This window comes from Ochotona curzoniae, unplaced genomic scaffold, assembly GCF_017591425.1.
Source record: "Ochotona curzoniae isolate NIBS_2020 unplaced genomic scaffold, NIBS_Ocur_1.0 scaffold_1037, whole genome shotgun sequence".
Taxonomy (NCBI): Eukaryota; Metazoa; Chordata; class Mammalia; order Lagomorpha; family Ochotonidae; genus Ochotona; species Ochotona curzoniae.
The window spans coordinates 5,464,960-5,490,576 of NW_024467083.1; the positions used below are offsets into that span (position 1 = coordinate 5,464,960).

At 43.8% G+C, this 25,617-nt stretch overlaps 1 protein-coding gene across 1 annotated transcript in view; it reads left to right on the forward strand.

The window, feature by feature from the left end:
• The first annotated feature begins 23,084 nt into the window (after window positions 1-23,084).
• FNBP1L (formin binding protein 1 like) overlaps window positions 23,085-25,617 on the forward strand; it is a 107,071-nt gene continuing 104,538 nt past the window's right edge. The window contains exon 1 of the mRNA XM_040998692.1: window positions 23,085-23,135. Within this exon, the coding sequence (XP_040854626.1) occupies window positions 23,112-23,135 (24 nt within the window). The 5' untranslated portion in view covers window positions 23,085-23,111. The remainder of the gene's footprint in view (window positions 23,136-25,617) is intronic.

The window sequence follows — 25,617 nt, forward strand, 5'->3', positions numbered from 1 at the left end:
AAAAGCCTGGTCTATTCAACAAATGCTGTTGGGAAAACTGGATAGCAGCTTACAGAATTAAGCAAGACCCGTACCTGTCACAGTATACAAAAATCATCTCTAAATTGTTCAAGAACCTAAATCTACATCCAGAAATCATCAAACTATTAAAGGAAAGCATAGGAAGCACTCTCCAAGAAATAGGAAAGAAATAGGAAATGGGGAAAGACTTCTTAGAGAAGACGCCAAAAACACAAACACAAAATAAACAAATGGGACTACATCAAACTAAAAAGCTTCTATACAGCAAAGGAAGCAATTAACAAAGTGAAGAAGCAACCAACAGAATGGGAGAAAATTTTGCACACTACACAAGTGATAGGGGTCTAATATACAGGATTTACAAGGAATTTCAGAAACCCAGAGACAGTTAAAAAAAAAACAGTAAAAAAAATGGGCAAAGGAAATGAATAGACATTTTTGAAAAGAACAGATTCAAATGGCTAAAAGATGTCCAGGCTCTCTAGCCATCAGGAAGATACGAATGAAAACCACATTGAGGTACCACCTGATTCCAGTGAGATTGGCCTACATTCAGAACTCAACTAACAACACCTGCTGGTGTGGATGTGGGGTGAAAGGTGCCCTCCTTCACTGCTGGTAGGAGCGCAGGCTAGTATAATCACTATGGAAATCAGTATGGACAGTGCTTAGAGAATAGCAAATAAACCTGCCACATGATGCAGCTAACCCGCTCCTAGGAATACACCCAAAGGAAATGAAAATTGCATATGAAAACTACAATGTAATCCTATATTTACAGCAGCACAATCTACAATAACAAAGACATGGAAACAACCCAGATGCCCATCCAAAGAGGAGTGGTTAAAGAAACTGTGGTACATCTACTCCATGGAATATTATTCAACCATTAAAAAGAACGAAATTATACAATTTGCAGCTAGATGGTGCCAACTAGAGCCCATTATGCTCAGTGAAATAAGTCAATCCAAAAAGGACAAATACCATATGTTCTCTCCAATATAAGGAAACCATCATGCAAAGTTCGATAACCCTTTCCAAACTGTTTTTTCTGTATCCCTTGTGTTTTGATGTTTTTGTTTTCACTTTCATTTCTTCCAAATGGTTTCTTTTCTCTCGTTGAATTCATCGCTGGCTCACAGATTGCACAGTGGCATCATTTTTCCCAAGAGGTTTGTGTTTTCCTTTTGTCACCCACGCACTGGTTATTCAGTGGCATGCTTTATCAACTCCATGGTGCTGTACTTTTTTGTTATAGTGGTGATTGTGGTTGTTTTAACTTCATATTTGTTGTTGACTTTGTTTCATGGCTTCTCGTTTAAGGAAATGTATAGGGATGGCATAGTAGAGATTATCATATCCAGATGTGAAGATAGCAATGCAACATGCATCCCTACTTCCAAATCAAATATAGACTCCCAGTGAAATGTTGGACATAAATAGACAATGGGATGCTGGACAGTCTGACATTGCCTGTACAAACAATGTCAGGGCCACACTTAAATAACAGACTGATGGGCTTATGAAGGACCCTACTTTTGTAACAATATGGGGAAAGTCAGCTAGGCAGTGGGTTTATGTTACAACTATATATATTTAGGGAGACAATGAAAATATAAGCATGTTAAAAAAAGTAGAAAATATAAAAAATTTATACTACACATCTGGAAATAAAGCATGCAATGTCTGAGATGAAAATACACTGGCTAGGATTAATAGTAGAGTCTGGAAGAAAGTATAGTGAATATAAAATCTGACAACAGGAATTACCCAAAATGAAACTCAGAAAGACATATGCAGGCTCTTCAAGAGATCCCTAGTAAGTGTCATAGGAAGAAAAAAATGCATATTTAAAAAAAAAAACTTAGTCCCAAACTAAGCTTAGACAATTACATTTGAGGAGCTGTGTATACATGAGTGTGTGCATGTGTGTTAGCATGAACTGGCGTACTCTGGGCCCAAGGATGTTGAGATGCGAGTTGCAGGCAGTGGAAGAGGCCTACCGTTGGGGGGTCACCTGTCATGGGGACAGCAGAAATGTTTCCCAGAGTCTGGGCGCTTTGGGATGTGACTCCCCCAACTGCTCCTGCTCTACTGTGTCTTCAGGGTTATTGGAGTTGCACCACCTGTCGGCTGCCTGAGGCCCTGAACACCTGCCTCCAGGACCTGCTAACCTGATTGGCCGAGTGTGCATGCTGGAGCTGCGTCTGCAGGGAGGGCGAGCCCTGCCTGCATGCCAAGGTCACTGGGGTGAGGACCAGAACTGGGATTGGGCCTGGCTAGCCAAGCGGTGGCACCCACTGGAATGAGTATGGGCTAGATAGTGGAGTTGGTTGGATTGAGCTAAAATCCAATGCCCATTGATGTGTACAAGAACCAATGCTGGGGTGGACCTAGTGATGACCTAGTGAAGGTTATTGGAGGTTGCTCTGACTAGACTGCAGTTCCTTCTGGTGTATATGAGGACTGAGTGTGTGGTGGGCAGGGTTGTACTGGGCCATAGTACCCATTGGCTTGTTTAAGATGGGGCTGAAGACAGAACTTTTCCAGCAATTGCAACCACCAGTATGTGTGTGTAGGCTGCTGTGGGTGAAGGACTGGAGCCAGACTCCATTCTGGCAAGCACACGCAAGAGTCAGGTCAGGGATCACCTCAGATGAGGTTTCTTTGGGGGTCCCCCCAACTGAACTGCTAGACTCAGAACTCCAACCATGGGGAGAATCACAGGATCTGTATGGTCTGACTGTGGAATGCATGTGTCAGAGCTGGGCCTCCTCAGTGACTAAGACTGATCAGTGAATGGCATGCCCAAATGCATATGGGGGATATGGCAGTCCATTGGGGTCTGCAGAGGACATCTGGTACCGTAACAGAGGATGGAGAGCAGAACAGATTGGACAAGAGCCCCCAGTCAAGCATTGATAACACATATCTGGTAAATGAAGACTCTGAGGAGGACTATGTCAGGCAATGGACTTTGGAAGGATTTCCTCATACTGGGATTGGTGAGATTAACAGCATTTCAGAATTATCAAAACCACTTAAGCAGAACCTTTGGAGCATGCTCCACATTGGGGACCCTGGGATGACATGGAGTGGCCATTCCCCATCCTCAGGTACTGAGGCAGTTGGGATGCTGGATGCAGCTTCTCCCCTTCTCTCCTCCTTTCCCCCAGCTATAACAGGAAGAAAAAGAAAATTTGGAAACATGATATCATCTACTTTGCCCTAATCCTCACCCCTTCACACCCTATGTAAACAATGTAAATGTCCTCAAAAATAAAAATTAAAAAAAGAATTATTGCAAATCAGTGACTTAATATTCCATCTTAAGAAGTTATACAAATAAAAAGAAAGGAAATAACAAATATGAGAGCAGAAATGATGAAGCAGAAAGCAAATAATGAGGCAAAAAAATACCAAAAACCAACAGCAAATGAAAGAGATTAATAAAATGTACAAATTTGTAGCTTGGTTGAAAGGTACAAAAGAAACAAATGACCCAGGTCAAAAAAGAACAGAGAGGAAGGGGGCAGCATTATGGCTGAATTGGCCAATCCTCAGCCTACGGGATTGTGTCCCATATGGAATCGGTTCATGTCCCAGCTACTCCACTTCCCATCCAGCTACTTGCTATGGCCTAGGAAAGCAGAGGAGGATGGCCCAAAACCTTGGGCTCCTGCACCTGAATGAGATACCTCTGAGAAACCCCTGGCTCCTGGCTTCAGATCAACTCAGCTCTTTCCAGTACAGCCATTTGAGGAGTGAACCAGCAAATAGAAGATCTCTGTCTCCGCCTCTTTTGTAATTTTGCCTTTCCAATAAAAGTGAATAAATCTTTAATATAAGAAAGAGGAGAGAAGGAAGAAAGGAAGGCAAGAGGGAGGGAGGAAAAGGAGGACAGAGGAAGAAGGAAGGAGAGAGAAAGGAAAAGAAAGAAAGAAAGAAAGGAAGGAAGGAAGGAAGGAAGAAAGAAAGAAAGAAAGAAAGAAAGAAAGAAAGAAAGAAAAAGGAAGAAGAGGGAGGAAGGGAAGGAGGAAAGCAAGGCAGGCAAGAAGGAAGCAAGAGAAGAAGGAAGGAAGGAAAAAATGAATTGGAATTAAGCTGTGTAGGACTCCAAATGGAAATGCACGGCTCCAGTGTTCCACTTCTGATCCAGCTTGCAGCCAGTGAACAGCCTGGGAGGCAGCAGACGATGGCTCAGGGATGTGAGCCGTTGCTCGTCCATGGAAACACAGGTGGAGTTCCAAGTTGCTGGCTTCAACTCAGCTCAGTCTCAGCAGTAAGCCAGTAGGAGAAGATGTCTCTCTTTCTCCCTTTCAAATAAATAAAGGTTTTAAAATAACATACAAAAAGCAGAAAATGGAATTGCTATAGAGTCTATAGACAGTCAAAGGATAATACAAAAGTATTATCAGCATCTTCGTATGATTAAATTCAATACCTTAGAAAAAATAGACAAACTACCAAAACTTACTGAAGAAAGATAAATATGATTTTGTATTTATCAAAGATGTTTTATAACTGTAAATAATTTCTAATGACACATTTTATTTGTTTTCATTTCATTTGAATGACACAGATATCTTCCATCTACTGGCCCACTGCTCAGATGCCTGCAAAAACCAGGCGTGGCCCAGGTCAAGGTAAGGAGGAGGTCAGAACTCATGTCAGGTCTCCCATGTGGGTGGTAGGGCCCCAGCATGTAAAACCCTGCTACCTCCCAGGGTGCACATTAACAGGAAGCTACGTTGAAAGTGGAGCCAAGTTTTGAAAAAGACAGTCAGACATGGAATATAGATGTCTCAAGCGGTTACTCAGTTGCTGCACAAAAGCTTACCCTTAGGTTTTATTTGAAAGTGAGACAGAGGCAGGCAGAGATCTTCCATCTACTCATTCACTCCCCACAAATGTCCACAATAGCTTGAGCTGAGCTACGCTAAGGTCAGTAGCCCTAAATTCAGATGGAAGATCTTGTCTCTGTATTTATCTGGTAAATGGAAATCCTAAAGACTGCATGTAAATATTCATCGTGAACATTAATGTAAAATTTCTTTAAAAAAAATTCAACATACAAAGTCCAATAATGTATATGAAGGATAATACCTTCTGACCAAAGTAGTTTATGCAAAGAATACAAGGCTGGTACAAAATATGAAAACCAGTCAATGTAGTTTCTCCATGTTCCCTCTGTTTCTGAGGCACTCTTTCTTTTCTTTTCCTCTCTCTTTCTTTTTTTCTTAATTAAATTTTATTTTTGATGTAGTTTACATTGTTGACAAGAACGAAGGCCCATGAGGACCACTGGATTGTGTGTGTGGCGGGGGGGGGGGTGGTGAGGTATAGGAAGTGAGTGGGACAAATGCTTCCAATTTTCCTTTTCTTCCCTTTTCTCCTGTATCTTTGTGGGGACAGAAGGCTGCTCCCAGTTGCCGGACTACATCAGTACCCATAGAAGGGGGATGTCCACTTGAGAGGATCTTAGAAACTCTCCCTGTCTCAATCTCAGGATTGGCAAACAATGCTGAAATTGAACACAGCATGAATAAAAATCCACTGTGTTAATTACCAGTGTGCATCACATTAGCTTGAAGCTTAGTGGTTTAAGCCAGTATTCATGATTATATTACATCCAGACCTTTATGGGTCTGGATCCCAGCATCACTTAGCTAAGGCCTCAGCTTCAGGGTCTTGAAAGGCTGCAACCAAGTTGCAGCTGGGTCTGTGTTCTGAAGGTTGAGGGAGGAATCATTGTCAAGATCACTCAGTATGGTTTCAGCTGGACTCAGGTCTCAAGGGCTGCTCTAAGGGAATCAGTTTCTTGCTGACTGTTGACCATTTGAACTCAATAGGACAGCTCACACTGGGGGAGCCTGATTCATCATGGGAAAGGTGAAAGCCAGGTCAGAGAGATTGTACAAGCAAGAAGGAAATCACAGTAGCGTAATCTTGGGAGTGACATTCCATCTCTTCTGACACAAAGTATTCATTAGAATCAAATCACTAAATCCAGCCCACGTGCACAGAGGAGGATCTTGCAAGATCACAAGTGCCAAAAGGCAGGGAATCATTAGAAGCCATTTCAGAGGCTTCCAACTGTAATTAACAAATTGAACCTCATCAAGGCTAAAAATTTGTATTCTTCAACTGTGGTCTACTGTGAAAAATTTTCAGAAAACATATCCCCAAGAAACTGGGATCTGGGGATATAAAAAATATTTAAGGAACTCAAGTAATTAACTAATAAAAAGACAAATTGGGCAAAAGATTTCAACATATATTTCACCAAGGAATAAATGTGGACAACAAATAAGGACATGACAAGCAGCTCAACACCATTTCTTATGAGGAAAGTACAAATTAAAATCATATGAAATACAACCAAGTCCTCACTTAGCATGCTGAAGGAGACTAACAATCCAAAGTATTGTCAGTATGTGAAGCAACTGGAATTCTCATATATCGCTAGTGAGACTTTAAGATGGTACAATTTCTTTGTGAAGGTTAAAGGTAGACCTATTCTATGACCTTGCCATTATATTTTGTTATTACTCTATGCCTGCTGGGAAAAAAAATCACTACAAATTCAGTAATTTAAAAGGACAAAATTAAATGCCTTACATTTCTGGAGACAAGAAATGCAAACTCAGTCTCACCGAGCTCCACAGTCATGGTGTTGTCAGCATTGGTTCCTGGCAGAAGCTCAAGGAGAGAATCCTTTGGCTTACCTCCAGCTTCTAGGGGCTACCCAATTTTTTAAAAAAGAGATATTTATTTTTGTTGGAAAAGAGAAATTGCAGAAAGAGGGAGATACAGAGAGAAAGATTACCCACCCACTGGTTCACTCCCCAAGTGGCGACAATGGCCAGAACTGAGTCAATCTGTAGCCAGGAGTCAGGAGCCTCTTCCAGGTCTCCCACGTGGGTGCAGGGTCCCAATGACCTGAGCCATCCTCCATTGCTTTCCCACGCCTCAAGCAGGGAGTTGAACTGGAAGTGGAGAAGCAAGGGCATGAACCAACGCCTGTATGGGACACTGGCACCACAAGGCAGAGGACCAGCCCACTGAGCTACAACACTGACTCCCTACCCAAATTCTTTAGGTCATGATCCCATCCTCATCCTTAAAGGTAGAGTGAGTATCACAGCTTCTGGTTCCTCTTTCTGCTCCTTTGTCACCTCATCTGCTATTGAGCTCTAATTCTAATGTCTCCCTCTTGCCAGGAAAATCTTCCATCTCAGACTCCTTAATTAATCGCTAGTGCAAGTAGATTTCTGCCATGTAATGTAACGTAGGCATAGCTTCTGTGAATTCGTACACAGACATTTTGATAATCTACTATCTAGTCTAGCAAACATCAGGTATTCCTTTAAAAAAAAAAGATGGAAGTGTGTTCACGTAAACCTATTATGCACAATATTCATGATAGCTTCATTTGTAATATGTTCAAATAACTTTTTTTTTGGTAAAACAAAAAGCCTAAGTGTGTATGAACAAGTGATTAGATAAACCCAAGTGTGATATTTTCTCACAAACGAAAACTAGGCAATGAAAAAAGAAAGAAAGGAATTATATAACAGCAGCAACAGAGGATGATTTGAAATAATCACACAGGGAAAGGGACCCAGACAATAAAGAGAATATACATATTCTAAGAAAATACAAATGTCTATAATGATCAAAAGCACATCAACAGCTTCCTGGGTAGAATGGGAAGGGAAGGTAGGACTGCATTACAGAGTCATCAGGGCACTTTGGACATGAAGGATGGCTCATTATGTTGATTACCGTGATGATTTCACAAGTGTGTACCTATGTATACATATATATCCACTTAAAGAGGAGCAGTGTGTTATATCAATTGCACTACAATTAAGCTGTTAAGACAAATTGACAATTAAGTGGCTCTGTTAACATTTGATATAATATAAGGGATTGGAAAAATTTGCTGGAAGGTGAAACCATGCTCCTTGTGACTATGTGCTAAGCAAACTGGATTTGGTAGGGGCAGGGTGCTTATAGAAAAGTAACTGAAGCTTCTCCTTTTCCTGCCTCTTCTCTTGTTATTGAAATTCACCAAAAAGGTTGCTAGTGATTTAAAGTTTCTTTGAAAGCGTTTGCCTCTGGGAACTCCTCTTGGCCTGAAATTGTCTAGTTAATACTTGCAGCTCAAAAGCATTTATTCTCACATAGAATTCTCACTAACAAACTATCTGTCTTTTAGTTGTACATTCATTACAATGTATTTAACTTTTTGGTCAAGCTAGTAATATACCACATAGACGCATGCTTCCAAAAATCCTACTGAAATGCTTGGGTCTCAGTAGACTGCTGTCAGCTGCCACACTGCTCTGAACTTACTGAGCATCACTTCGTTTCAGGGACTTGACCTACACATATTCAGTCTATGCTCACAAAACTATGTATCACACTGCTGCCTGATATTTGCTTGCTATGAGGACTGTAATCTGAAGGGACTGTGAAGTATGGCCAAGGGAAAGAACAGACATTCCAACGGAGTCTTGAACTGTTCACATGAAGAAATGCAAAATTCTGTTTTATTTCAGACTTTTGACAATCCTAAATGGACATCATGATATTTAAATCTTGTCTTAATATTTCTACACGTGCATATAATAAATTCTACTGAAAAGCAGTCCCACCATTTGTAGCCAAAATCAATGAATGCCCTTTTGCCGTGAAAGGTTCTGTTGACTTCTGAAAAAAATAAACATTCTTGCCATTAGATGGCAGTCAAAACTAATGCAATGATTAAACTGTATGCTCAATAGTGACTTGCATAGGTATATTTCAGATTATATAAGGACAGGTTTCTGAAAAGATCTGTGAGAACTGAAAGATATTGTAAGAGATCTAGCATTTCTTTTGAAATTAGAATTATTTTACAAGGTAAATAAACATGTCAGGGAGATTAAGTCTATTCTTTAAAATATACAAAGGTACTTAAAAGTTTGTAGAAAAAATGGAATTAAGATTTATTTTGGCCAAATGTTTTTTCAAATTCCTGCAGATTTCTTCATAGGATGTATTTTCCATGAACATTTTTCAGAGTTATTTATTTAAAAGACACAATGAGAGAGACAGAGACAGAGAGAAAGAAGACTTCCATTGGCTGGTTCACTCCCCAAATGTCTATAATGGCCAGGGCTTGTTCAGACCGAAACTAGGAGCTAGGAGCCAGGAGCTTCCTCTGAGTCTCCCAACGTGGGTCCAGGGGCCTAAATACTTGGGCCATCTTCCACTGTTTTTCCCAGGCCATTATCAAGGAGCTGGCTCAGAAGTAGAACAGCTGGGACTACTACCAGTGTCCACATGGCATCCCAACATCACAGGTGGTGGCTTTACTTGCTATGCCAAAACATAAACTTTTGGGGGGCCGGCACAGTGGTGTAGCAAGCTAATTCTCAGCCTATGGCACTAGAATTCCACTGGTTTGAATCAAGGCTGCTTCACTTCCAATGCAGCTCCCTGCTTATGGCCCGGGAAAGCAGTAGTGTACAGCCCCAATGCATTGGGCTCCTGCACCCATGTGGAAGACCCAGAAGAAGCTCCTGGATCCTAGCTTCAGACTGGCCCAGTTCTGGTCAATGTGGTCATTTTGGGAGTGAACTAGTAGATGGACGATTTTTCTCTTTGTCTCTCCTCTCTTTTTCTAACTCTGACTTTCAAGTAAAAAGTAAAGCATTTTTTAAAAAATGTTTATTTTCAGTTGCTTGAAAGAGTGAGAAAGTGTAGAGAGAGAGAAGCAGATCCTTCATCCTCTAGTTCACTCCCTAAACACAGGTGACGGCCAGGGCTAGGTCAGGCTGAAGCTGGGAACCTGGACTGCTACACAGGTCTCACATGTGTGTGGCGGGTACCCATGTACTTGAGTCATCATCCTTGCTATCTCCCAGGGTGTGTTAGGAGGAGGAGGAAGAGCCAGGACTCTAACGGGCACTCTGGCCAGGAATGTTAGTGTCACAAACTTCTACCTATCCTGCTCTGCCGTAAAATATTTGAAGATCTTCCCTTTCTTAAAAATAATTAAATCTACCATATATCTTGTTAGAAGCATCATTACAAAGTCAAATCACCTTTATAAGCAGCACCCACATAAAATGAGAGCATATCACCAATATTTGGGATTACTCATCTATGTTACCCTTCTCAAATACTACCCACAGTAGTTTGGTGTGAGTACACTGTATTGCAGTGCATAGGTTTGAGTCCAAGATCCGCCCCTCCCCCGCATTCCAGCGCCTAGCTGAGGCAGATCTTGGCAGGCATGGTGATGGCTTAGGTGACTGAATCTTTGTCACCCATGTGGGAGACCTACATTTAAGTTTTCAGCTCCCAGCTTTGGCCTGGCCCAGCCCTGACCATTGGAAGCATTTGGGGAGTGAACTAGTGGATGGGAACACTCTTATACTCTTATACTCTCTTTTGGTATCTCCCCTCTCCCCTCTGTCTCTTCACTTCTCAAATAGTAACAGTAATAGCAATATTCCTGCTAACACACATCCTGGGAGGTAGGTTCCTGTCACCTTTGTAGGAGACCCTGATTAAGCACCTGACTTTGACCAGGCTCACCCTTGGCATTTGCGAGCATTTGGGGAGTTGCAAGAATGAGATGAATGATCTCTTTCTGCCTTTCAAATAAAATGAAAAAATAATGTATTGGGCCCAGCGTGATAGTGTAGCAGTTAAGGTCCTCGCCTTGAATGCACAGGAATCCCATATGGACGCTGGTTCTAATCCCAGCAGCTCCACTTCCCATCCAGCTCCCTGCCTGTGGCCTGGGAAAGCAGTCAAGGATGGCCCAGAGTATTGGGACTCTGCTCCCACGTGGGAGACCCAGAAAGAAGTTCCTGGCTCCTGGCTTCGGCTGTTGTGGCCACTTGGGGAGTGAATCATTGGACGGAAGATCTCCTCTGTGTCTCTCCTCCTCTCTGTATATCTGCCTTTCCAATAAAGGGAAAGGTTCTGATGGAGGAGCCTGGGCAACTCCTCTGGCAGGACACAGACCCGGCAGGTCAGCGCAAGAAACATGATAGGAAACAGCCCAGCACAGGCCATGGAAAGCTACCCACTGGCATACACTTGGCAGACGTGGGGGCAAGACCAGGCTGAATCTGTCCACGTCATCCACTGGCAAATCCAGGCACCAGGGTGGGTCGACCCAGGTTCGGTCGCAACAAAGACTAGTGCACAATATGGAATGCTGAGGTGAGGTTGCCTGTACCAGAAGGGACCGCAGCGTCCAACCAGCCTGAGAACAAGAAAGGAAGTGGGCAGAGCCAGCAGGGGAATAAGGGAGGGTTCCTTTGCAGGACAGCTACTTCCGCAGGAGAGCATGGGCTGGGATGGGGCAGACCAGACTAGGCAGAGCTACCACACCTGTGTGCCTCATGTGGACTAGATCAGGGAAAAGCCGGGCTCGGGGGATTATTCCTACTGGTGCAAACAAAATTAAAGTGGGCGAGGTTTGTTTGGGCTTGGACGCAGCATCAACTGGAATCTGGGAGTGGGAGAGGCCTGGGAGGGAAATAGTGGGCTCATCCCTCTTGGGTTACCACTTCCATGGGAGGACATAAAACTAAGACAGTGGCTGGGGTGGAATGGGGTGTGGGACAGACTGGATTACTGCTACACTTACTGGCAAACCAGGGTAGGGTGCGGGCCTGGTGGGGGTTATTGTGGGTCGCTCCAACTAGGCTTCAGCTCCCACTAGTTTATGTGAGGGCCAAGTATGTGCTGGGCAGAACCAGGCTGGACTGCAACACTCATTGGTTCCAGTGGAAGTCGGGAGTGAAAACAGAACCAACCCAGCAATTACAACCACCAGCTGATTGGAGCGATGGACGGTGCCAGGCCCTGTACTTGTTAGCACATACAAGAAGTTTCTTTGGAGATCTTCCTAATCTAAATGCTGGAATCAAAACCCTAATGAAGAAAAGAGAGAAGACAGAACGGGTCAACCAAACATCTCAGCTATGATGGACTATGTCAATCAGTGGATTTTTCGAAGACCTCATAGTGCTTGGAGTGGCAAGATTGACAGCGATTCATAACTGTGGCAATATCAAAACCACTTGAGCAAGAACCTCAGAGCATGCCCTATATCCGGGACCTGGGGAGGGTGGGAAATTGGGTGGGCCTTCTCCCTTAATACCCCCCTTTAAACATGAAGGTAACAATATGGAAAACATACTAGTATTATCCACTTTCCTGTAGCCCTTGAACCTTCTTACTCTAACTAACTATGTAAAGATTGTCAAAATAATCTTTATTAATAAAAAAAATCTTTAAAAAAATGTATTGATTACTTAAATATTTTCTTATGTAAGAGCTGATTCATGTGTTTTGTGAGTTTTCCATTATGTGGTATATCTTATTGTTCTTTTAATCTTCTATTATTATTATTATTCATTATTATTATTATTATTATCATTTTATGATACAGTTAAAGAGGCTCCTGGGATTTCTCTTATCCCCTCTCAATTCACCCCCCCAATTCACCTATATCATTACTAAAGTATATTTCTTAATACACAGTCATATGTCCATCATTGTGGACGTGGACAACGGCAGAGAGTCCAGCATCCAATTGTCAAGATATAGTAAACAGTTTCATTGTAAGTCCATCTTTGTCTGGAAGTAGAGATGATACTACATTGTATCCTCACATCTGAATATGGTATTCTCCATTGCACAGTTACTATAATCCAGTTAAATGAAAAGCCACAATACAAAATCAACAACAGGAAGAAAAGAGATTAACAACACCATGAAGTTAAATAACATGCTACTCAGTGACTAATATGTTGCTGAAAAAAATGAAAATAAAGAATATTCTTGAAGAAAATGATGCTACCGTATGATCAGTGAAGAATATAAGCAGAAGAAAGTGTTTTGAAGAGATGAAGCTAACAAAAAAATCAAAATCCATGAGATATAGTTTCTGTTGATCTTTGTTGGTGAAATGTGCCTCCTGTAGGCAACAAATAGATGGCTTTTGTTTTTTAATCCAGTCTACTAATCTATGGTGTTTGATTGATGACTTTAATCCGTTTCTATTCAGGGTTAATTGGAATGGGTGATAATTTGGTCCTGTCATTTCTGCGGTGGGTTGTTCATTGATTTAGTCGTCTGTTGTCATTTTACTGGGATGTTCTTTGCATCTGCCTTTGGTTTTAGTGGGCATTACTGCTTTTCTCTGTCAAGAGAACATCTTTAAGTATCATTTGCAGGACAGGATTGGAAGAGACATATTCTTTCACCTTTTCTTTTCTGTGGAAGAATTTTATTTCATTTTCAAAGACAAAGGAAAGTTTTGCTGGATATGTTATCCTGGGCCGACAATTTTTCCTTTTAGAATCTGGAATATGTCGCTCCATTCCCTTCTTGCCTGTAGAGTTTCCTATGAGAGGTCTCCTGTGAGTTTAATTGGCATTCCTTTACATGTCAGTTGATTTTTTTCATGTGCACATTTAAGGATATTTTCCCTATGTTTGATTGAAGAGAGCTTCATTTTCTTTTTGTTAAAGATTTATTTTTATTATTTTTTATTGGAAAGGCGGATATACAGAGAGGAGAGACAGACAGGAAGATCTTCCGTCCCATGATTCACTCCCCGAGTGAGCCGCAACGGCCGATACTATGCCGGTCCGAAGCCAGGAGACTCTTCTGGGTCTCCCACGCGGGTGCAGGGTCCCAAAGCTTTGGGCCGTCCTCAACTGCTTTCCCGGGCCACAGGCAGGGAGCTGGAAGGGAAGCGGGGCTGCCGGGATCAGAACCGGCGCCCATATTGGATCCCGGGAGTGCAAGGCGAGGACTTAACCACTTGCGCCACCGCGCCGGGCCCGAGAGCTTCATTTTCATGTGTTATGGTGAAGATCACTTTTGGTCAAGCCTGTTGGGAGTTCTGTGACCTTCCTGGATCTTGTTTCCCAATTCTTTCTCAGGATTAGAGAAATTTTACCCTTATTATTTCATTAAATACATTTTTAAACCCAGCTTCTCTTTCTGTACCTTCCAGGACTCCCATAACTCTAATATTTGGCCTTTTAATAGTGTATTTTAATTCTTGAATACTTTTTTTGGTCTGATCCAGCTCTGCTTCCAGCTTTTTGTTTGTTTCTCTCTGGTGACAGGAAATATCTTCCAGTCCTGAGATTCTTTCTTCTGCTTTATTCATTCTGTTTTGGAGACTCTCCACTGTACTTTTCATTTGCTTCACTGTATTCTTCATTTCTGACATATCAGCTTTCATTTGATTCCTTTCCTATGTGACATGATCCTTAAGTTCCTTGAACACCTGCTTTATGTGCTTCTCGTTGTTGATCAGAAGCTTTATAAGTGTTTTGAATTCTGTATCCCCCATTTTCTCCATGTCTTCCTCAGTGAACCCTGAGGTTGGCAAAGGGTTTTGTTCCTTTGCAGGGGAGTCTTCAGTAATATTCATTGTGCCTCTGACTTTTCTTATGCTCTTGGTCATTGTACTTCTGGTTACCTGATTCTTCTTGAGGCAGATTTCCAAGCTCTGTCACCCACAGGTCTATAGTTCGATTTTATCTATTGTAGTTGGTACATGTCTCTTTGTTTACGGTCACTTGTGCCACTCCAGTGAAATTCAGGTCTTGGTTCTTATGTTAGAATTTCACCACTCTGTATCCCCAGTTCCTGGCTTACCAGTCTCCACCTCCTGTGATACCAGGCTGAGGCTGCACCACTGTCTATACAACCTTTCTCCCACTTCTGGTTGAAGCAGGTCTCAGGATTAGGGAGACAGCAGGTGTTCTATTTAGCTAGGTTGTTGATGGCACTGATCTTGCTGGAACCTGTTGGCTATTAGGTCTGAGGGCCACACAGACCTATTTTGACCCATATGAAGCCATAATCGATATTATTTTCCTATGAGTCCAGAGCAATGCACTGAGCTCAGTGAGTTCTCAGCAAGGTCAGCACATGCACAGCTCACTATTGTCCCTGTAGTCTTAAATTCCTTTGCACACTGTAAGAAATACCACCTGATGTGCCACTTGTGGAGTTCTTGATCTACTGGCCATCAGGTCTGAGGGCTACCCGGACCTGTCTTGTGTGGAACCTGTAGGATGCCACGTTGCTGCAGTTCACTGAGCCTGAAATGAGTTCACTCCCAGCTCAGTGCATTTGCAGTACTGTCCATAGCCTTTGCCTCCTTGAACAAAAGGGCACCCAGTTTGGTTCTGTGAAGCACACTGGGCTGTGAAATCCACTCTGCTCCCATATTGCCCCCTAAATATCACCATTTGGAGACTTTAGTTCCTCTTTAGAGGGTCTTGAGAACCCTTGAGACCACTGTTCATTGATAGTATCCACGGGTGGTTTTGAGAATGAAATCAAATGTATTGCATAAATTTTCGGGCCCTCATGTAATTTGTGGCATTATGTCCTCTGGACACAACAGATGAGATAGATGACACTGAAGAAAAAAAGAGAATAAAAATTTATTTTTTCTCATATTGTGTTTTGCCTATGAAGAAATTCCCCCAAGGACTTTTGTGTCACAGTGGGTTAAGATGTTGCTTGAGACACTCACATTTCATACTGGTGTGTTGGTTCAAGTCCTGTCTGCTCTGTTTCTGGTTTAGCTTCTTGCTCACACACACTGTTGGGGGAAAGGAGATGATAGCTCATCCACTGACCTGTGCCCTGCTTCAAATGGGAAATCAGAATGGAATTCAAACACCTTACCTTGGCCTTACTGATTCCTGCGGGTGGTAAGCATTTGGGGAGTAAGCCAGCAAATGGTAGGATCTCTGCCTCTCAAGTAAATGAAATAAAGAAATTTTTAAAAAGATTTATTTATTTTTATTACAAAGTCAGATATACAGAGAGGAGGAAAGACAGAGAGGAAGATCTTCTGTCAGATGAGTCACTCCCCAAGTGACTGCAACGGCTGGTGCTGTGCTGATCTGGAGCCAGGAGTTTCTTCCAGGTCTCCCACGCAGGTGCAGGGTCCCAAGGCTTTGGGCCGTTCTCCACTGCTTTCCCAGGCCACAAGCAGGGAGCTGGATGGGAAGCGGAGCTGCTGGGACTAGAACCGGTGCCCATATGGGATCCTGGCACATTCAAGGCGAGGACTTTAGCTGCCAGGCCACCATGCCAGGCCCATAAAGAAAATTCTTTGCTGCCAGTTTTGCCTAAATGAAGGGAAACATAGGTAAAGAAGAGAGACCACTTCTTTTCAGTGACTCCAGGATGATGTATGAAAAAGCACATGTCTTCTCTTTGCAGATGCAGTCCTGAAGTCCTACACACTGAATGCCGTTTGTCAGGGAATGGGTAGGATAAACTGTGAACAGGTGAGGGTGTTTCCATGAAGCATACGGGGCAAATTCCTATCATGAGTGGCGGTTCCTTGTTATCTCTTGCCTCGCCCACTAGAACTGCAGAAAAGGCAGGTACTTAATAGGAGGATAAATGAATGCTCAATTACCCCCTTTGGCACAACCGGTGGCCAAAAGCATTCATTAGGAGTTCACTTTCCTGAGTCTTCAACTTAAACTCTGAGCAGTTTCCTGTCTCAGCTTCCCTGACTCACCCCTTGGGAGTTCTGGGCAGACCCCCTCCAGTCTCACTTGAAGTGACTCATTCATCTTCCCTATCTTTCCTGGAAGACAGAGATCATGAGGAGCATGTGTGGGTAAGATGCAGGCATTGGTGTGATTGTCATCTTCAGGCAAAGGCCAGGGAGCAACTGTGTGACTTTATTGTAATAATTAAAATGTGTTGTGGAAGGGCAGGTCCTCAACCTAGGGGTGAAGACTATCTCGTACCAGAATTCTTGGGCTTGATTCCTGTCCCAGCCTCCTGTTGATGCAGGCACTCATAGAAGTAACAGCGGCTCAAGTAATCGGGTTTTTGTCACACATACAGGAGAGCTGCTGTTGTAGGCTTTTGGGGAAGTGAATCAGTAGATAGAAACTTTTCCTCCCAAACATATATATGTGCGGGCCTGGCGGCGTGGCCTAGCAGCTAAAGTCCTCGCCTCAAACACACTGGGATCCCATATGGGCTCCGGTTCTAATCCTGGCGGCTCCACTTCCCATCCAGCTCCCTGCTTGGGACCTGGGAAGGCAGTTGAGGATGGCCCAAAGCCTTGGGACCCTGCACCTGCATGGGAGACCCAGAAGAGCTCTTGGCTCCTGGCTTTGGATCAGCTCAGCACCAGCCACTGAGATCACTTGGGCAGTGAATCATCAGACAGAAGATCTTCCTCTCTGTCTCTGCTCCTCTCTATATAACTTCTTTGCCACAAAAATAAACAAATCTTTAATAATAAAAATATATTTGCATATATACATATGACGGTTTTTTTTAAATACACATAAACAGATAGAAATGCTAAGGCCAGTTGTTGTGGTTTTGGAGTGAGAGTTGGGCACTGCTGAGTTGTCTGCAATTTTGAACTCTAGAAACAGATAAGGCTTGGATATTATAATAAAAATAAGTGTTACAAAATGGCAATAGTGAAATGTAGGACTTCTCATTCACCTTCTAGTTTTGTTCTCAGTAGCTACTATATTCAGTCTCTTGTGTCATTCTAGCCCTCTTTCACATGTAGAAACAGTGTTAGAGTTTCCTTTTATTATTTATTTAAAATTTTTTATTTTATTTGAAAGGCAGAGTTGCAGAGAGAAGAAGAGAAAGAGAAAGAGAGATTTTCCATTTTTGCTGGTTGACTCCCAAAATGACTGCAACGGCTGCAGCTGGGCCAACCCAAAGCCAGGAGCTTCTTCCAGGTTTCCTACGTGGGTGCAGGGGCCCAAACATTTCTGTCATCTTCCAGGGCTTTCCCAGACCCAGTATCAGGGAGCTGGATGAAGCAGAGCAGCCCAGACTTAACCCAGTGCCCATATGAGATGCTGGTGCTGCAGGTGGAGACTTAGCCTACTACACCAAGGTACCAGTCCCAGAATTTCCTTTTAAACAGAAGTGACTTCATATTCTACCCACCTTGTCAGGCACAATTTCTTTAAAACAAAGCAAAGTGAAACAATAGCTCAGAGATTTTGAAACAGGCTCCATTTAAAAAAGAAAAATATTTATTAGAGCAATTGTGATCTTTCATCTGCTCATTAACTCCCCAAATACTACAATAGATATGATTAGGCCAGGCCAGTGTCAGAAACCAGGAACTCCATCCTGGTCTCCCACAGAAGTAGTATCTGAGCCATCATCTGTTGTTTCCAAGGAACCTTCACAGGAAGCAGGATTGAACATGGAGTATCACCCAGAGCTTCCACATGGGATGTAGGTATCTTGTATGGGCATGGGTTCATGTCCCAGCTGTTCCACTTCTGGCTAATGTCCTGGGAATAGCTATAGAAAATTGTTCAAGTGTTTGGCAAACATCCACTTGGCTGATGTCAAGCTAACTTTAAAAAAATGTATTCCACAGGCAGAGAGGCAGCACAACACACACACACACACACACACACACACACACACACACACACACACACACACGTGTCAGGGGAAAGAGAGAGCTAGTGCTCCCATTCACTAGTTCACTCTGCAAATGCCCACAGAAGCTGGTGATCCAGGACTCTCTTGTGGGCGGCAGAGACCCAAGTAAGTGCTTGAGATCACTGCTGAGCCCTCGGGTACTCATCAGCAGGAAGAGTCAGAACTTGAACCAAGGCAGTCTGATGTGGTGTGCAGGTGTCTCAATGAGTGTCAGAATTGCTAGGCCAATTGCCTGCCCCCAGGTTAACCTTTCCGGCAACATGCTTGGAAAATTTCCTGAAAACTTTAACCATTTGTTCTGATGAACTTACACCAGCTTCTTTTGTTTCTTTGAGTTCATTTGATGTACCTGATTGTAATAATAAAATGAAAATAAAGGACTATGTAATCTCTTTGTTAATAGATATGTGTATCTTAAAATTTTCCAACACAGGCCCCAAAATTTCCAAAAAACTCAATAAGAAAAAAAGTAGTATTATTTTAAGAATTTAATTATTGGAAATGTTGAATGGGTTAGAGAACTTACAATTAAACATCTGAATCTAACTTTTGTTCTGCCATATTTTCTACTCTGGGGAGAAATTAAGCAAGTGTTTAACCTTTTAAAGTTGCACAGTATATCATGATGAAGATGGAAATAACCAGTCAGCAATGACAGAAAGGTTGAAATGCATTACTACTTTAAAGAGATCTGTTCCATCTGATTCTTATAGAAGTTTCTTTTTCTTTTGTCTAGTTCTTTTAGCGCAATTTCATAAACTCTTTCATTGAACTCAGTAGTGGACAGTAGGATCTTAACAGTTATAAAATAATAGGTAGTCTGCCTGGCTGCTTTGCTGCTTCTGTCTTCTGTCTTTGGTGAGTCACCTTGCACTATGCCCTTGAGGTTTTGGATTTCTTCCAGTTCTTGGTTAGGAAAACTGGCAGTACAGAAAGGAGTGAGGACTATTAACCAGCCAGTGCCATTCTTCGTTTGGCTGGCATGAAATCAGTATGCTGGTATGAACTCATTTCTGGTGTGGTGCCTTATTTGAGGCATTAATATGGAGGTGCTAAGAACATGGTTTTTAATATTCTAACGTTTTAGTGTGATTGGTTTGATTTAGTTATTAATTTCCTTTGTGGATACTGCTTCCATAGCTTTCATTTTAAATCACAGTCCTAAGATGTTTAAGTGACAGGAAAGGAGTTGATATTATTCATGCTAGAGATTGTTTCCTGCAGGGATTAGAAATTCTATGATTGTTAATCATTCATGGGTTGGACACTGACACATAAATGCTAAGAAAACTCCCTATACGTCAGAGATTATGTTGATCTACAGCTTTATTTTTTCCTTCAAAACTACTTTCCTAAAAGTGCTTAGGACATTGTTAATTTTGAGTATGGAACAGCCTTTTCCAACGTTTAAATTTAAAGACAAGAAATTGATTTAAGGTCAGAGGTTGATTCATTTGGACTGGTAAATTGTTATATATCCCAGAATGCAGCAGTTAACAGTTGAGTTTCACAATCCTGTTTAATAAAGGAGTTCATGCAAGGAAAATTTGAAACTGGAAAGCGCATTAGTGAAACACTTGAATATGTAAAAATATAAAATGGAATTGAATGTGATTTAATACATGATAAAATATGCAAAAGAAAATGTGATACTTCAATAGCTTGTTATACACCTAGAATTCAATCTTACACTCCAAAAGAAAACGTATTCAGTAAGTTGTTTTTTCATAATTAAAAAAAATATGGGATAGTGACTGTTTAAGTTGCTAAAGAGCCTGTGTAATTTAAAGCTTTTCTTGTTTACTCAGTAAAACGTCTGGCTCCATTGTAAAAAGAGTTGCCAGTGGAGAAAGAATAATATTATTTCTTCAATTCTTTGAAAGTGTTGATTATCTTATAAAAATGTCATAGGAAATAAAACTGTGTAGTAATTAATTACCTGAATAGACAAGGTAGCAGAAAGGTGTAAGATAATTGGTTTGACAGGTTTGGTATCATTTCATGATTCAAATTTTGATATGGTGAAAGCATCTGGAATAAGCTGATAACAGATTTCTGTCAAGATGCTGAGTTGTTTTACCTTTTTTAAGAGGTAAAAAGTATGTGTTTGAACTACTTACAAAATGCCTTGTTGTTGCTCACAAAGAATAAACGGTGTACAAAAATAATTTCCTATTCAGATAATTCTCATTATGTGAAAACAAACCTGCTATGCTGCAAATATATATGTGTGTGTGTGTATATATATGTGCTTCAGAAAGTTTTCAGAAAATAGAATTAAAAGGTAACTCTATGTTTGTGCAAACATTTTTGGAGGGCACACCGCTGTGGTTCAACAGGTTAATCCTATACCTTCTAGCCGACATTCCATTTGGGTGCCAGTCTGAGTCTTGGCTGCTCCACTTCTGCTCCAGCTACCTGCCTGTGGCCTGAGAAAGGTCTAGAGGACGGCCTGAGCTGTCCTCTTGGGACCCCGCATCCATGTGGGAGACTCAGAAGCGCCTGCATTCATGCTTAGTTCTGGCTGTTGTGGCCATTTGGGGGAGTAAACCAGTGGATAGAAGATCTTTTGGTCTCTTCTCTCTGTAAATCTACCTTTCAAATAAAATACCTTTTAAAAGAAGTTGTAATTCATGCACCATGTTTGATAATGTATGTTTTCCCATGAACTTTCAGTAGACTTTGTCTCTGATAGGGAAGGCGAATTTGCTCCTATGTCTTAGTTTTTATGCTAAGACTTCAAATAAAAGCAATTTTTAAAAAAGTACTGGAATGATTCTAAATAATGGCATATCTGTTTAATATATTTTACATTCCTAAATAATGTTACTTGTGTTTGCTAATTACATTCGTAATGTCTAGGGAGCCAGTGAGAGGAAAGGAGAGAAGGTTGGGTGATGCAAATAACCACAAAGGAATCTTATAAGAAATGAAGGATGCGTAGAAAAAACATCAGAAAGTGTTGTTTAATTGCAGCTTTACATCTCCTACATTGTGGGCGACACCTCAATGACGGATGACGGACTTCTGAGCGTACATGAGACACCTATTGTAAGACTGCAGGGGAAGGGAGGGAACATGGGGAGGGGGAGGAGAGACCCAATGCCTGTTAAACTGTGTCACAAAGAAAAAAATAATTGAGGCTTTACAGACTTTCCATCATATGGCATAAATAAGCATCTAAAAATTGGCCACAATCCAATTGAAGAGAGTATGTATATGCTGGTCTCAAAGAGAGCAGCAAATGGTGTAGCAAGGGGACTGCCTGGGCTGTCGGGACCTCGTGCTGTTGGCCTCCACCCCAAAGGGTATCTGGCTGGGTGAGGACAGGGCCTGGGGGCTGGAGACTGGGGCCGCTTGTGCAGGTGCAGTTCAGCCACAGAGTCTGAAGCTCAACGCGAAGCTCAGGACGCACCGAGGAGTGCCGCGTCAGTGGACTGGGTTGCAGAGCGTGCCTTTGGAGAGAAGCAATGAATACCAAAGCATATGCTGGGGAGTTGCTAAACATGCTGAGTTCTTCGCAGCTCCAGTGCAACCTGCAGAGTGAGGCCTGGATGGGACTCTGGGGAGGACCTGCCTCCAAGGCTCCCATTTTCTGAAGCGAGAGATCTCGGAAGTTCTGGCAGGGTTGTTGGCTCTGCCAGAAAGGCGTCTGGCTGCCATCCAGCCCCCACCCACTGGGGCCCATTCCAGAAATCTGTCAAGTGCCTTTTCTCCCGCAGGTGACAGCTCGCCTCACATTGGTCCTTGTCTTTGATTTCGTGGCATGGCAACATTCCCAAGTGATTACTGGACACTTGGTTTTTATGGTAAAACTAACAATCCAATTTAAAAAATTATTTAAAAACAATCAGGGACGTTGCCACCGCATTTGATATTCAAGCTCTCCACATTTTACTGATTCCCAAGAAACGAGAGGTGGAAAATCAGGCCCCGAAATAAGAGATTACTTCGACCACCTGCTTTTCATTAACATTCATTTAAAAAAATTAAAACACAACTTCCCTCGATCTAAACTCAAGACCAGACCAGGACGTTTTGCTGTAGTTGTTCTCCTTTGAGTTGAGACAAGAGGCACCAAAGGTGAGGACTGGCATGACTTAAGCCCCTCAAATTCCGGCGCTCAAGGCAGAGCAGGGCTGAGGTGGCAGGGGTCGCGGCAGCCTTTTTTCCTTTTCTCCCTTTCCCTCTTGAGGACAGGGACCCTAGCGGCCTTCGAGCCCCGAGGGGCGGGTGGGCGGCCGGAAGCCATGTCCGCGGGGAGACCCCGCCGGCCGCGGGCAGCGGCGCGCGCGGCCGCCCCGATCCCACAGTGCACCGCGCTGGCCCCCTCCCCGCGGCCCGCCTCCCCTCGGCCCCGGCCCCCTCCCGAGCGCGGGAGGCGGGGACGGCGCGGCGGCTGCTCCAGTCGCGTCTTCCTCACTCACTGGGGAGCCCGGCGGTGGCGGCAGCTTTCGAGGCTTGAGCCGCCGAGCCGCGAGCCCGCCAGGCGAGACTGACGGCCGGCCGAGCCGACGGACGGACAGCGCGCGCGAGCGAGCCGGTGGAACCCGAGTCTCCCCTCAAGTTCCGCCATGAGCTGGGGCACGGAGCTCTGGGTGAGTAGGGGAGAGGGGCGCCCCGCGACTCGGTGGCTTCTCCGGGAGGCGCGGGCTGGGCGGGCGCGGCGGACCGTCGGCGGCCCGGCTGCCTTGGGCTGTCGGTGCCCCGGCCGCTGGCCGAGGGCGGGAGGGTCCTGCTCAGTCTTTGTGTGCAGCCCCCCTCTCTTCCTTCCTCGCCGGGGGTCCGGGGAGGGGGGACGCCCGGCAGCTCGCGCTCCCGCCGCTGCTGTGGGGCTGTCGGCGGGGCGGCCGGCGGGCTCCGGCGTCTGCCGCCATCCTCCGCCTTCACTTTCCGGACGCCTGGCTCCGAGCCGGGCCGCGCTTCTCTCCCTTTGTATCCCCCCGCCTGCAGGCGGGGGAGGGGACCCCCATTGTCCCGAAGGGGTGCTGTTCGCGAGTGGGGAAGGGGCCTGCCGCGACCTCCGCCGCAGCCAGGGGCCGGGGGCCGGGGGGCGTCGCCGAACCCCGGCGGCGCGGGGGAGCCGGGAGGCGCCGCCCCGGCCCCAGGTAAGGGGAGCTGGGCGGCTTTGTTCGGAGTCCGGCCTCTGGGCCAGTGAGGCCCAGACTTACACGCCCATTCCTCTTTCCCTGCCTGCCTGCTGCAGACGGGCACAGCTTACGGGCGCTCGGGTCGGTGGACCGGTGACCTGAATTCTGTCGAGGGTCGACTCATTTTGCCAAAAGGGAGCTCTTTGTGCCGAAAAGGCGCGTCCGCCCCGCCGATTGCTTGATTTCCCTTTCCTTCTCGCTTTCTCTCCCCCGTTCTCGTTCGCCTTCCCTGCCTTGGGCGCTGGAGGCTCCAGACAATGCCCGGTGTCTGGCCAAGGTGCGGGTGGGGCTGTGCTGGGTCAGAGGATCGGCTCCCGACGCCCCAGAAGGGTGGAGGGGCGGAGGGCAGTGATTTCTCAGGTGCGGCGGGAGAAGCGGGCGGCGTGGGGGCGCTGTCCCGGGAGCCCGTGGGTCTCCGCCACTCCCCTTTTCTCTCCCACCTGTGCGTATTTGCCGTGCCTTTTGTTTGCAAGGATCTCGTGAAATCCCGGCAAAGGACAGGGGGAAAGAACTTGGCTTGTGTGCCAGTACGTGCATTGTTAGGGGGGCAGTGAAAGCAGGTCGGTTCATGGCAGGGCAGAGGTTTTCTTGTTTTTCGCTTCTCCACGCGCAGTCGGGGAATTTAGAGCTTCAAGAGTTGCTCCTGGGAAACACCTCGTTGGCCACAGGCTTCAGGCCAAGTGCTGGCCCGGTGTGTCAGCTCAGCCCAGGAAGTGCCTCCGAGCCTCTGGATTCTGTGTCTCCGTAGACAACGTAATTGTTCATGTATTGGGGAAGATTATACTGGGACGTGATTTGCGTGCCATTCAACTTTTACATTGGTTAGGTTCTCCCACAGTATTGATCTTTTCCCTTTCACCTTGTGCAGTTACGGTAGTGTGTCACCAGCGAGAGAAGCTGGGCATAGCTTTATTTTACGTGCTGATAGTTCACAAATGTTTTTACCTGTTCGTACTTAAATTATCCACACCTCCAAGGAAGCTAGCGTGTGAGCAGAACACTTTTTTAAATAAAAGTACACACAGGAAAATAGTGGGAGGAAGGTTATTTAGCTTTAATTTAGGGTTTTTCCTTAAATTCCCTTTTGTCACACCATAGGCAAAGTATTAAGAAAAAGCAGTAGTAGGGAAGACTGGAATGTAGCTTTTGAACATCTTTTCAGTTTAAGAATGTAAGAAATTTCTAGTTTTCCAGTGTCTCCTCTAGTTTATTTTGAGCATCTAAATAGTTTCTGAGCAATTTGAAAGGTAATTTCTGTTCTAATTAAATTCTTATATCCTTAGGAAGTCCTGAGAAATGAGTTAAAATTTTTTTCTTTCTGACTTTATGTATCCATATTTTAAAATTCCTAGTGCCTTGAAGACTTGAGGGAAATAAATACATATTAGAAACTAGATTACATAGAATCAACTAATATCAACTCCGTGTCTAAACCTTAGATAAGTAGTACTTGGCATAGAGGAAGTATTGTTGGGAGTACAATAAACCTTAGAGAAATCTGATTAGACTTCCTGTTTTTACTGTTCTCTGTTTTGAATGAGGTTATTATGCTTCCAGTGGATGTTATGCTTTTAGCATCTATGCTGTCTCTTGCCATTGAGGAATTGGTTATTGGGTAAACTCTCAAGTTTCAAATTTAGGAGCCAATTCTTACCTTATGTTTAGGATCACATTGCAGTCCCAAAGGCTTAATTATTGGGAATATGTAGTTACCAAGAAAGATGATAATGCAGTTCCATACTCAAGCTTGGGTTTATTGTTAACAGTCATGGAAGTTTTCATTGGTGTTTTAAAGATTCGTCTTATGTTTGAGAATAAAAGTATTCACTAGAACTCTTACGCAGATGCTCGGTGGTAGCTCATGAGTGTCAGGCTAAGTGGGTTAGGCGAGATTTCTGTTGAGCAATTATGAGGGATGTGCGTTACCTAA